The sequence below is a fragment of the Molothrus ater genome, chromosome W (assembly GCF_012460135.2).
Source record: "Molothrus ater isolate BHLD 08-10-18 breed brown headed cowbird chromosome W, BPBGC_Mater_1.1, whole genome shotgun sequence".
Taxonomy (NCBI): Eukaryota; Metazoa; Chordata; class Aves; order Passeriformes; family Icteridae; genus Molothrus; species Molothrus ater.
In genome coordinates, this window is record NC_050510.2 from 9,457,043 (window position 1) to 9,470,065 (window position 13,023).

General features: G+C 42.6%; 1 protein-coding gene across 5 annotated transcripts in view; it reads right to left on the reverse strand.

Annotated features, from left to right (window-relative positions):
* LOC118701491 (CBP80/20-dependent translation initiation factor-like) overlaps window positions 1-13,023 on the reverse strand; it is a 442,809-nt gene that overhangs the window by 276,339 nt on the left and 153,447 nt on the right. For all 5 annotated transcript variants that reach the window (XM_036406131.2, XM_036406130.2, XM_036406129.2 and 2 more), the window contains one exon: window positions 4,712-4,787. In XM_036406131.2, the coding sequence (XP_036262024.1) occupies window positions 4,712-4,787 (76 nt within the window). The remainder of the gene's footprint in view (window positions 1-4,711; window positions 4,788-13,023) is intronic.

Here is a 13,023-nt window from a genome sequence, read left to right on the forward strand (position 1 = left end):
TAGCTTTACAAGAGGATTTCAGCCCCAAGATCAAGGCATCTCCTTATCCCTCCCATCTGGGACTTGACTTCTTTACTGACCTCGATGTCTTTCATGTTGTTCCTCTACACTGGCTACATTTTGTTCCCTTCTCTCACTCGAGGGAGGATTGAAGCACTGAAAAAGTTAATAACTTGCCCAGAGCCTGCAGATGGTCATCTGACCCCAGCTGAGCTCACTAGCTTGCGGCCAGAGCTGCGGCAGGAAAGGGGGAAGGGCGGGGGGTGGGGGTTGTTGATGGCATGGCTTCTCCTCTCCCCTGCCCAGTGGTTGCAGGCGAACCTCAATGGTAGTAGAGTCCTGGCCAAACCGTCTCAGTCCGGGGCTGTTCTTAGGGCCCAGCAGACCCGGCTCAGCCCGGGCTGGCGGTAGGGCAGGGCTGAGTAGCAGTAAGATGTTAGAAATCACAGCCATGGCCCGGCCTGGCCTCAGCTGTGCAGCCTTCCCTCCCCTGCCCGGCAGCTGATGGGGAGCTGGTGAGGAGCTGGCGGGTACCCCGGGGAAAGGGGCCCAGCCCTGCAGCAGGGGCCACCCAGCCCATTACCTCTTTGCTGACTGGAAAAGAAAGAGAAAGTTCCTGGGTTTCTTTTGTCTTTAATGTGATCTTCACAGAAGTGTGTCGGAAGCTTTACCTCCCATGCAAAACCACCACACCATAGCACCAGTAAAGCCCAGCATTTTAAAAACGCCATGTAACACAAGACAAGGAGCAGCTGGCCAGCAAAGGCACAACTGCACTGTTCAGAGGAGGGCAAGCCCACCCTGGAGGCGAGTCAAACAAACTGAAAGCCAAAAAATGCAAGATGCCAGTCTACAAACCACTTGACACGTCCCAAAACTCTCTGCTCATTTTCTAGCAGCATTTACAGCATGTCCCCATGACATTCAGCCTCCTTTATCCTTTGTGAGCTACAGTAGCTTCACAGGGAGGCGAAAGAGTATTTTGTAGGAGATGGCCTCCTGGGTTGTTTTCTCTGGTAAGTGTAGACTTTGCCAAGAGCTCGCAGTCTGAAGACTGTATCTAGGATCAGGACATTTGGCTGTGACACATCCAAGAATGAAAGTCTTTCCAAGCATTTGCCAAAGGGAGCAAAAGAAAAATGCACTGACTCAGCCCTCCCTGTGATGTCTTCATGATGCCAAGATGGTTACGTGGTCTTCTCCAACAAACCAGCTGAGATGAAAATGGAGAAGGTGATGAAGACCTGCTCTGCATCTGAGCTGCATGTCTCAAATGCAGCAGATAACTGATCCTCCCTAGGGTGCAATAAAAAGATCTTATGTATGGGGAACACTTATCTTCAAAAGATTATTTTCTTCCAAAGTTGTTTTTTGTCAGCACTTAGGTGAATTACTGCCCAAATCCAGCTAGAGACTTATGAGTAAGGAGAGATGAAAAGGTTACAGCTAACAAGCTGAGACAAAGCAATGACCTCATGAGCTCCTAGCCATGAAGTTTTCAAAACAAAGCCTATTTAACAGTAAGAACAAGCACCTCAGATGAGCTTTGAAAAGATGGGGCAGGAGAAAGCTTCAAAATACTAGTTGTGGTGAAGGAATTCGCCCACTGCCAAAGCAGAGACAGATTTGCCTGCCTGTGCATGTCCACAAGATGGCAGCGTGACATGGTGCAAGAGCATCTCTGAGGAGTAGATGAACCCATTCTCAAATTTCCAAACAAAAGAAGAGGATTTTAGGGGTAGTTGTTTTGGGCTTTGTTTATTTTTCACCTTTTAATTGCCAAATAGTTATAGGCTTTCCTTGGAATATTTTGTTAAAATAATATTGATGGATTTCAGCAGCAAAACTCATGTATATATATTAACACCCAGATATCCAGAATATTCTGCTTAACATGTTAGAGGTGTCACTGTATCTCTCTGTAGAGATACACATACAGATCTGGATGTACACTACAAATTAGTTCTAGATTCATGTCCTATTATAACTTATCATTAAAGGAACACAAATTTCCAAAGCAGCCTGCAAGTAAGACTCACTATATCTCTCAGACATTATATTCTTAACCCTGCTATAGCTGCTGAAGCACATTCAGCAGCAAAACATTTTCATCTGAGTCATCTTGAAGGATGCTTGGATTGGCCCAGTCACACTGGAGGATGCTAGGACCACTGCAGTGGTGCTTGGAGGGTGCTCTGACCACCCCAGTGGCATTGGAGGATGCTCAGATTGACCCCTCCGTCCATGTACAGATGCTGTAATCAACCCCTGAGTTCTTAAATAGAGAACAGAAGTTTATATATCTCCAACCCGAAAAGCCTCTTCATCAGGATATGACACAAAGATAACTACAGTGTGGGACAGCCCCATAGAAGGTAGATTTTTCTTCCATAGGCTCACTCAAATATTTTCCCTTATGCTCCCACACACTGCTCCACAGACCCATTTGAAACAAGGGATAAAGGCCAACAAAATCACTGTTGTCATTGCACAATTACATTCAAATCCAGTTAATGATATGTTAGGATTAAACCAGCTGTCTGCAAGTATTTCACTTGTCAATGCCAAACAAGATAAATCCTTACACAGAACTACCCAGCTCCCAGTTCCCACATGCACATATGACTATACATGCCTAGGTAAGCATGTCTCAAAAATAATACAGCATTGCATGAATCTGCCCAGAGGCACAAACAAAACACCAAATCCAGCATTTCCTCTAGGTTTTCCATCTTAGAGATGCCACACTAGCAATTAATCTAGATATTAAGGTATATGTTGGAATTAATTCACTGGAGTCAATGGACTCAACCTGGTGTTAGGACAGGATGACAACTTTGTGTTAGGACATGATCAGATGATAAATAGACCAGGAAGATCTGGTTTATTTAATAGTTGTTGACTGAAAGTTAAACCCTAGAGAAGAAAATCAGTTCCTTGCACCAAAGATGGTTTGATTTCTCATTTCCAATTATTCCTTGGGGAAAATCACCTTATTTTGCAGAATTTCTGGGGTCTGTAGAAGCTGAACCTGATGTTTTCTTCCTGTGACCTAAAGTCCAGACATATCAAACATGGAAGAGACTGAGCAGGAAGTAGCTGCAGTCTTCCTGGCAAAGTTAGCAGCACTTCTCCACTCCTTCCACTGATTTGTGTATTTAGTGCCAGCTAGCTCACCCAAAAGAAACAATAAGGCAGATCATCCCATGTTTTTCAGGATGAGCAAAGCTTTTCCTCACATGATGCATGAGCAAAAAGCCCAATGAGCTTTTTGCTCAGCACTGAAAAGGGTAACACTACCAAAGCACATGAGATGTCTCCACCCTTCCCTCTGAAGGCAGAGGAGACTTCAGCAAAAACATACTGAGCATCCTCAGAAACTTGCCCAGCCCAGGACACTCAGATTCATTGAGGACTTGGGCTCTGGAAAGTGAAAAATTGTATGATGCTGACAAATTGACTTATTCAATTAGACTTTATAACTGAGGGTCTCATCCTGCTATTTCCCAACATCCAAACATTAAAGGTCATTTAACCAGAACTACTAAAACTGGGCTGAATAGAGAGATCTGGAGAAGGAACAGGCTGGAGAAAACAAGCAAGTGGATGACCACTGCATTTAAACATATATAAACCGCAAAGGGGAAACACCTGGGTCAGCACACCATCACTGCTGGCTTCCTGGCAGCAATTTATTTTGAAGCTGTCAGGAGGGTTGATGCTTTTCAGAATCTCCTTTCCTAAAATATATGAGCTTTGTGTACATATACCTATATATATGTATGTGTATATATATATATATACTGTTGTCCAAGGGTGATGTTATGATGCTTGTATCCCCAATCATGTGTTCTGTTTATGCTGGACATTATATTCTGTGCCTTCAAGACTGGCTGAGAGTGAAGGCGGGGAGAAGAAGAAACATGGAGTTTTGTTACCAAGAACTAGACTCGCTCCTCCACAGTCTGCTGGAACACTGTTGTTGTCTGGGCGCGGACAGGGCAGAACACTGCGCTCCTTTTGCTTTTTAGTTAGTTAGTTAGTTAGTTAGTTTAGCTAGCTGAGGCAGTCCGAGCTTTCCCCGGACTGTTTTACTTTCCCTTTTCTTGGAACCATTCGAACCAGCTCCAGACCAGGACCTGGGGAAACACCGAGAGCTTGCACTTCGTAGCCTGCTGGGGCCTACTCTGCAGCCTTTCCCAGCACCGGAGGGACTAATAACAGAGCAACCACCCACCGGAGAAACTTTCTGAATTTGTCATCTTTTCAGAGCAGTGAATGCATTTTGTCATCCGGTATTGTTCATTTTGTGTGCTGGGGAGTGCTTGGCCTGTTAAATAAACAGGTTCTTTCCACTTCTCTATGAGGAAATTTTTTCCCGAACCAGGTGGGGGGAGGGGATGCATGGGTTGGCTTTCTGGGGGGCCCCTTTTGGAAGTTTTCTCCCAAATTTGCCCTAAACCAGAACAACTGTCCTCAACATTTCACCTCCCAATGAAATCTACATGATAACTGCCCTCACCCAGCATTAAGGGTCATTGCAAGGCTTGCCAAAACCACAGGCATAATTCTCCATCATAAACCCCAAAGGACCATAGCTCAGCACATCCAATCCAGCAGCTTTCCCACTTCTGTGGAGAGTTTTGTAAGGATAGGGAAGGAGCTGCTGGTCTCCACCATAGCATGGGCAGGAGATACCCTCATCACCTACCTGCCACACTGGAAGGACTTTCTCTATGTCGTTCAAGTTGATGCTATCACCATCCTCGAATTTCCCTTTTCCAAGCCTGTGGCAAGAAGAAAACAAACAAATCCACATGAAACCTCACTGGAGTCAAAGTTAATTTTCTATTATTATGGCACATGGGGAAGATTACTTCTTACTGCGAAGGGCCCTCATGAAAACAAAGACGGTCTCAGAAACGAGTATGCTGTGCCTTCAAAACACTCCCACAAAGGCACAAAGCTGTTAATACAAAATTAAATGCTTTTCTCAGTCCTGCACCTGCACCATCTGCTACAGCATTCAAATGCTTTTGGTAATAGCAGGAGTGAGAAAACCAAAGCCAAAGGCAATTCTGAGCAGTAGCGTTGGGTGATTCAATTCCCAGTTGAAGGAAAACCGAAAGCACAGCCCACGCAGACCAAAAAAAAAAAACAAAGACACAAAAATAATAAAAAATGTTTGAAGCACTTCTCATTTGCTGATCTCCCACAGGAGCTCCAGTTCCACAGCTGAAAAAGGTGTTGGTAAACAAGCACAAGCATACATCTCAGACAGCAAACAGCAATCAGTATAAATACAAACATGCAATTTGTAAGTCAAAAAATTGGGGTGAGAAGCCTGGCAGCTAAAGGACTTTCTCGTATCAAGAAAGTAACTAAGACAATTCAAAGATAATTACTAACTGGATGCAGAGAGTTTGTAATGATACTGAAGAAGAAAAAATGGTCAATAAAATATCATCCTTCCACATTTATAAACAATTGAGATGATCTTTTTTTATTATGCAAGAATGATAATGTATTTTTTGATCAATGACAAGATCTTGTTAAATAACATATATTAAACAGAAACTTTGATAGCAGCAGACCCAGGTAATCAGTGCCTGGAAGTCAGAGCACAACATATTTTAGTGGAATTAAAGCAAATGGGGGGAAAAATCCAGAAAAATGGCATGTGCTGAAATACTAGGCCCAAAAAGCATCAAGCTGAAGGGAAACAATTGATTTAATTAGCATCCTAATTGCAACCTGATCTAGCGGAGGGTGTCCCTGCCCATAACAGGGGGGTTGGAACAAGATGGTCTTGAAGGTCCCTTCCAACCCAAACCATTCTGTGATTCTATGATTTATGGGAAATCAGAGGTGTTTAACAACTGACTTTCCCTCATAGATGAAATAGGGACTTTAATTTACAAAGGGAAAAATAAATAAATAAAATATATATATATATATATATATATATATATATATATGAGAGAAAAATCAAGTAAAACATCTGTGGACAAGTAATATCAGTTGCAGGTATGCAGGTAAAGAATGTGCAACCATATTGTAGGAAAAGGTTATCTGAAAAGGTTGGAGACTGTGGCAGGTTGAATGTCTGATGCCAGACTGTGGCATAAAGGCAGGGGATGAGGATATAGGGATTAGGGGGATGAAGGTATCTTTCCTCTAGAGACATCATGCACATCTGAGGCTGAACTACAGGACTGCAGGCAGCACTGGCAGTCATGTTTCAAAGAGGTGTTAGAAAGAATACAGAAAAAAACTAAAGTAATACATGGGCTTGGGAAATATCTTGAATGAAGAGAAAATATCAGCTACAAAAGGTTATTTGAACTGGAAGAGTAAAAGCAGAGCAAGAGCTAATGCTGGAAATTAAAGGCAGAATAATTCAGGTCAGAAATGAGGTACAGTTCCCCAGTATTCCTTAACCATTCTACTTTGATTATTCATCATTCCACCAAACTCAGAATCTGCCAATAAAATCAGATGTCTCTCTGAAGGAAAATGCTTCAGCCAAGCAAATGTAACAATGTCAATCAACTGGATGCAACTACATGGCCAGCCTTGGGCAAGTGATGAGACTAAGGAATAAAATGGTCCCTTCGGTACTTACAATGCAGAAAACATACTGAACAGCATCTTTTTTTTTTTCTATTAATTTGTTCATTGCACAGCTAGCCTGTTAAAAATATCCACTCATGCAAGAGGGAAAATGACTAGCTAGCAGGTGTAGATTCTTGGTTGAGCAATACAAACAACTTTAAAAGTTAAAAAATAAAACCAATTTTGTCAGTGCTTTCTCTATTCTAACAGAGGTTACTTATATGACCTGCATTTTGGGACATGCATTGCTTGTGCTGGCAGCATCGATTTAACTTTTCTGCATATACACTAATTCTTATTTAATTTTTACAGCAATAATATTTAGGAGTAATTAAATATCTCACCTTCACACTGCCTTCTCTACCTGTTTTCATCCTGGGAATTCACAGTACACCAGGAACCAGAAGCAAACCAAAAAGCAGACCCTGTTACATCCTCCCTATACATAGCAGGTGTCACTGGCAGGATCATCTGGCAAGTGCCAATTAAACAGAGAAGAAATTTACCAGGGTGGAAATCCATTTCGGATTTAGGTGAAATGTGCTGTTTTAAAAATTGCCTCAGCTAAAGGAAAAATGTGAGAGAGATAAGAAACAGACGAAAACCAAAGCTGAAGCTGCAGAAGACAGGGCAAGATGACCCAGGAGTTCTTTCTGTACTTTCTGATAAAAAAACTAGCTGCAAGTGTAACGGGAAACCAGTAAAATGAACATGTATGAACTTAATGTAAAATTCTATGCATATGTACTAGTAAGGGAGATAAAAAAGGATCGTGAGTTCTCAGGGGGGCGCATGTCCTTTACGGAGAATAATCCCCACATGCGTCCAGCGCTGTAAAAAACATACCACCTTCACAACTTTTACAAAGTTGTGGAGTTTTTTTTTCTTTCTGCAAATCATTTTGGCAAGGCCAGCCAGGAGACCGTCTCTGTCCTCACAGGGGCAGAGGGGAGGACGGACCTCCGAGGTGCGCCCCGGGATTTTCCCTGGAGGAGCTCCTCTCCATCTGGATTTGCCTCCTGTGAGGACAGACAACGACCTGCTGGTGTGCGGACAAACGGTATGCATATCAAAGGAGGGCCCCGGGGGAGAAAGAGATAGGACTGCTAATAAGTCACTCAGAGACGTCTGAGTGCACAGCTTCGTCCCTGTGCTTGCAGGCAGCCATTGACCGAGAGCACGGTCAGCGTCAGACGTCCCCGGTTGATAGAGAGACTTGGGGAATGGGTTCATTGTTTGATAGAATGGCCGCTAGCGACTCTGGGGGTGAGTCGAGTGAAACCGAACTTTGTGTGCTTGTGGTGTCTGGACATGTGTTTGTAATTGTGTGAGTGCGTGATGTATAAAAGAGACCGAGCGAGTGAGTGTACCCACGGTGTGCGGGGGAGAAGTTCTACCTGCATCTGAAGCAGCCAAGTGAGGCCTGAGGCGCTGGCTTGGGCAGGCTGTGGGGGCAGGGAGAAGTGGAACAAGCGGAGAAATGTGGGTGAGGACATTTATTGTGTTTAAAGGTGGTGATTTGTGAAGATTGTGCACATTTTAACTGTGGCTAGACAAACTCCTCTGCCCCAGTAGTTTGGACTTGACCCCTAGAATTTTACTGTATACTGTTATTTTGATTGTGTCCAGAGTGTGTGAGGACCAGAGAAAGCTGATGTGGGTAAATGCTGAAGTATTGTATGCTGTGTTATGTTGAGGAAAGTGGGCACTTTGAGAGATACCCCCTTTCCCAGGGAGTTTGTGTGGTTCTTCCCCCACATTGTGGTAATTTGATTCTCGGGATTGTATGGTTGTGTTTGTGGAGATTTTAGGATTTTGTTTGCAACAAGTGTAGCATTTTACACAGAAGAACTACAGTATAGTGATTTATGTTTAACTGTGGTAAAACGAATTAAAGGAATTCCAGGAATTCCCCTCCCACAGCAATTCAAGCCCTGACTCGTGAATTTGAGATACAGGGAAGGGGTGAGAAGAAGAGTCTATGTTTGTGGGCATATCAGAGTTTTTACTGTAACAGGCACAACCTTTGCAAGGCTGCAAAGTGAGTGTCAGTGGAAACAATGCTTTAATTAGATTATGTGGGAAGAAAACTAGAAAAGACTAAGATTTCGTAAAGCACAGTTTAAGTGGAAGGGACCAAGACAGGCACTTCATCATTAGTGTTATTCTAAGGAAACAAAGGCTACTTAGAGAGCTATAAGGATCTTAGTAACAGCCAGTCCCGAGAAGCAAAGAAGTAACAGGGTGTTTAAATTATTAGAAAAGAGAGTTTCAAGTAATTTAAGAAACCCAACAAAAATAATTAAAGTTGAGTGTGCTCAACCTATTTTATACCCCAAGACTTTGAATTAAAGCAAAGAGTTGGGATGGAGTAGAAAGATAGGAACTAAGAAAATAGAGTTTTTAGTAGACACGGGGGCAACATACTCAGTGTTAAATAAAGCCTCGATGCCTATAACAGATGATTATGTTATGGTAAGGGGGCAACTGGCCAATCTGAAAAAGTATATTTTGCAAACCATCAAAATATTCATAGGTTTTATATATGCCCAACTCTGCAAAGGCCCTGTTGAGTAGAGACTTATTAGAGCAGCTGGAAGCAAAGATCACATTTAAAGATAGAGAGATTATTTTAGTAAAGGATCAACAATATGTAGATGTACTAGACTTAATTTTAATAATTAGTGAAACTGAAATTGAAAATAAGGATAAAATTAACAAGAAAATAATGGATCCAGTGTTTCCTGGGGTATGGACCTCTAACATACCAGGGAGGGCAGAGAAGACCTCCTGTGCAAGTTAAGGAAAACAACCAGCTAGGGTCAGGCAGTAAAAGCCTAATCTGCACCCAGTGGTAGCAAACCCATACACCTTACTAACATGTTTGGTACCTGAACTAACCTGGTTTACCATTTTAGATCTGAAAGATGCCTTCTTTTGCCTCCCTATCCACGAAGCCAGACAGAAAATTTTTGCATTCAAATGGGAAAGCACTAAAAGCGGGCGCAAAACCCAGCTCACATAGATTGTGTTGCCTCAAGGCCTTCGAAGCTTCAAAATTCCCCTACTCTGTTTGGAGAACAACTTGCAAAAGATCTAGAGTCCTGGGAAGCTCCACAGGCAGAAAGAAGGCTATTGCAGTACATAGATGATCTTCTAGTAACCACTCAGACGAGGGAAGCATGTGTGGCCTAGACGGTAAGCCTTTTGAATTTCCTAAGACTCCAAGGATACAGAGTATCAAAGAAAAAGGCACAGGTAAAGAAACAGAAGGTAATCTTCCTAGGGTACGAAGTTAGGGCTGGGCAACAGACTTTAGAGCAAGCTTGCAAGGAAGCCATATGCCGAACCCCAAAAGCCCAGACAATAAGGGAACTCCGAACCTTCATAGACATGGCAGAGTGGTGCCAGCTGTAAGTTTATAATTATGGACTGCTCATCAGATTTCCAATAGAAACAGAGATCTCCAGTAGACAAAAGAAGCCAGACAGGCATTTCACCAGCTAAAGAGTGCCCTCATGTCAGCTCCAGCTTTGAGACTTCCAGATGTAAGTAAACCATTCTTTCTATTTTCCCATGAAAAACAGAGACTTGCCCTGAGAATATTAGCTCAGGACTTGGGTCCATATTGGAGAGCAGGTGCTTACTTTTCCAAGCAACTAGATGCAACGGGCAAAGGATAGCCAAGTTGTCTCAGAGCTGTAGCAGCAGTCGTGCTGAATATTCAAGAGGCACACAAGTTTACCCTGGGACAAAAATGACTGTACTAGTGTCCCACACAGTGTCCACAGTACTGGAAGTAAAGGGTGGCCACTGGCTTTCACCACAGAAGTTCATAAAATACCAGGCCATCATGGTAGAACAAGGCAATGTAGAGATAGTGGTAATGAATATTGTCAACCCAGCTTCTTTTCTCAGTGGAAATCAAGGAGAAGCAGTGCACCACGATTGCCTAGAGACCATTGAAGCTACTTACTCCAGTTGCCCAGACTTAAAAGACACTCCTTTGGACGATGCAGAGACCTGGTTCACTGATGGGAGTAGCTACGTTGCCAGTGGAAAGCAACATGCTAGATATGCAGTCACTACCTGCAGAGAGGTAATAGAATCTGGACCCTTATCAACAGGCACGTCTGTGCAAAAGGCCAAGATAATTGCACTGACCCGTGCCTTAGAAATAGCAAAAGGAAAGAAAATAAACATCTATACAGACTCGAAATATGCATTAGGAGTTGTGCATGCACATGGAGCCATCTGGAATGAGAGGGGACTGGTAACCTCACAAGGAAAGAACATCAAACATGTGCAAGAAGTAATCCAGCTGCTAGAAGCAGTTCAGCTACCTGAAAAGGTAGCAATTATGCATATTAAAGCACACCAGAGAATGAGCTCAGAATTAGAAGAAAGAAATGAGCTGGCAGATAGAGAGGCAAAGGAAGCAGCGAAAAGTGAAGTAACTATTAAAGGAGCTCTAATTCCAGGTAAGCCAGAATATAATAAGAAAGATAAAAAACTAATCAAAGATCAAAAAGGGACATACAACCAAGAAGGGAGGGCTACCATTGAAAGGAAGCTGGTAATCCCTTCCCATTTGCTGTAGTCACTAGTAAGGGAGGAACACCAGAAAACACACTGGGGAATAGATGCCCTAAACACCTATTTGATTGAAAGAATCATTTCCAGGAATTTATATGCCACTATTACTCAAGTAACCCGACAGTGTGATCTTTGCCTCCAGACTAACCCCAAGAATACCCCCAGACCACAAACTTAGTCATATTGGGAGGGGCCATGAGCCTAGACAGCAGTAGCAAATTGACTTTTCAAAACTCCCAAGGAAAGAGGGGTATCTGTATTTATTAGTATTGATAGATACATTTTCAGGGTAGCCAGAAGCGTTCCCCACCAGAACTGTCAAGGCTCGAGAGGTGACCAGAGTATTATTACAAGAAATAATACAACATTTCAGAGTTCCAGCTACAATATCCTCAGATCGAGGATCACATTTCATTTAAGTAAACAGCTCCGAGAAACTGAAAACATGGAACTCAGAGCAAGGAGCTAGATGGACCAGTACATAACATACAACCTGAGGATTAAATATATGTTAAGTCTCTTACAGAAAAGACTTTAGAACCACAGTAGGAAGGATCATTCCAGGTGCTTCTCACCACCTTCACCGTGATCAAGATCAAGGAGCAAAATGCCTAGGTCCACCACTCTCGAGTGAAGAAGGCCCCAGAAGCCCCTTAGAAAGTGACACCAGAAGACAATGAACTGAGACTAAAATTTACTTGGGCAAAATGAGTATATTACAGCCGGAGGTAGTTTGTAATTTCATTTACAGAATTGTTTTATGTATAATTATAATTAGAGTCTTAGAATTAGAGAGTACCTCTATCCAAACTGATGCTGAATGGCTGTAGTCCCAAGCTTTTAATCAGTATACTAGATCCCTAAGAGAACCTTCTAATGCAAAAGATTTAAACCTATCCACTGTAGTAATCCACAAGAATCAAGTATATGAGAAGCAAGAGTGACAAGAACTGGAACTGTAGACACTTCAAGAGATCAAAAGAGAAGAAAAATGTGGGAGAGATAAGAAGAACCCCTTGAACTTTAAAACAGACAAAAACCAAAGCTGAAGCTGCAAACTTTTACAAAGTTGTAGAGTTTTTTTCTTTCCGCAAATCACCATCAACCATGGAAAATATTATATCTTATTTTACAGAGAGCACTTCATCTTATTTGTCAAAACCATCCATAAAAATGTGAGTAAACATGTTGTATTGCACTAAATAGTTATTTAGTTATTTGCACTGGGTGTTTGGTAATTTGCACTGTTCACATGATTTGTATCCTATCATTACATGGTCATCCCCTTTCCCCCCAAGTGTCAGTGTTGGTGGTGTCTTCCTGGTTTGCCCCTCTCCTTGCCCCTCCTCACTTGTATCCCATTGGCTGTTGCCCCCTTCCTCCGCCCCCTTTCCCCTCAGCTCAAAATTCCCCTGGGAGAATGCCACCTCCTCTTTTTCACCTGGGGAGTCACCTGGATGACCTGGTGCTCTCCTATCTAGGAAATAAAATAGGACTTTGTCCCCACATGAAGACGAGGGCTTCTCGTCTTTTGCCTTTTGTCCTATGTAAGATTGTGTGGGCTAGGGTCCATTGCTAGCTGGATTGGACCCGAACTGCCTGTCAGGCACGATTTCTTACATAAACATGTCTAAGGCATATAGTAACTTAAAAATTGTGTCACATTGTTTCAAATATTCTGAAAATTTCTGCTTATATACCTACAATAAATATTTACAGTGCAGAAAAAAGAGTCTTATCTAGTTGTGAGAATCTGCCTGTCACTATATGGTATGGGAGCCTTCTGCAGATGCTGAGCCTGGGCTGGGGTGG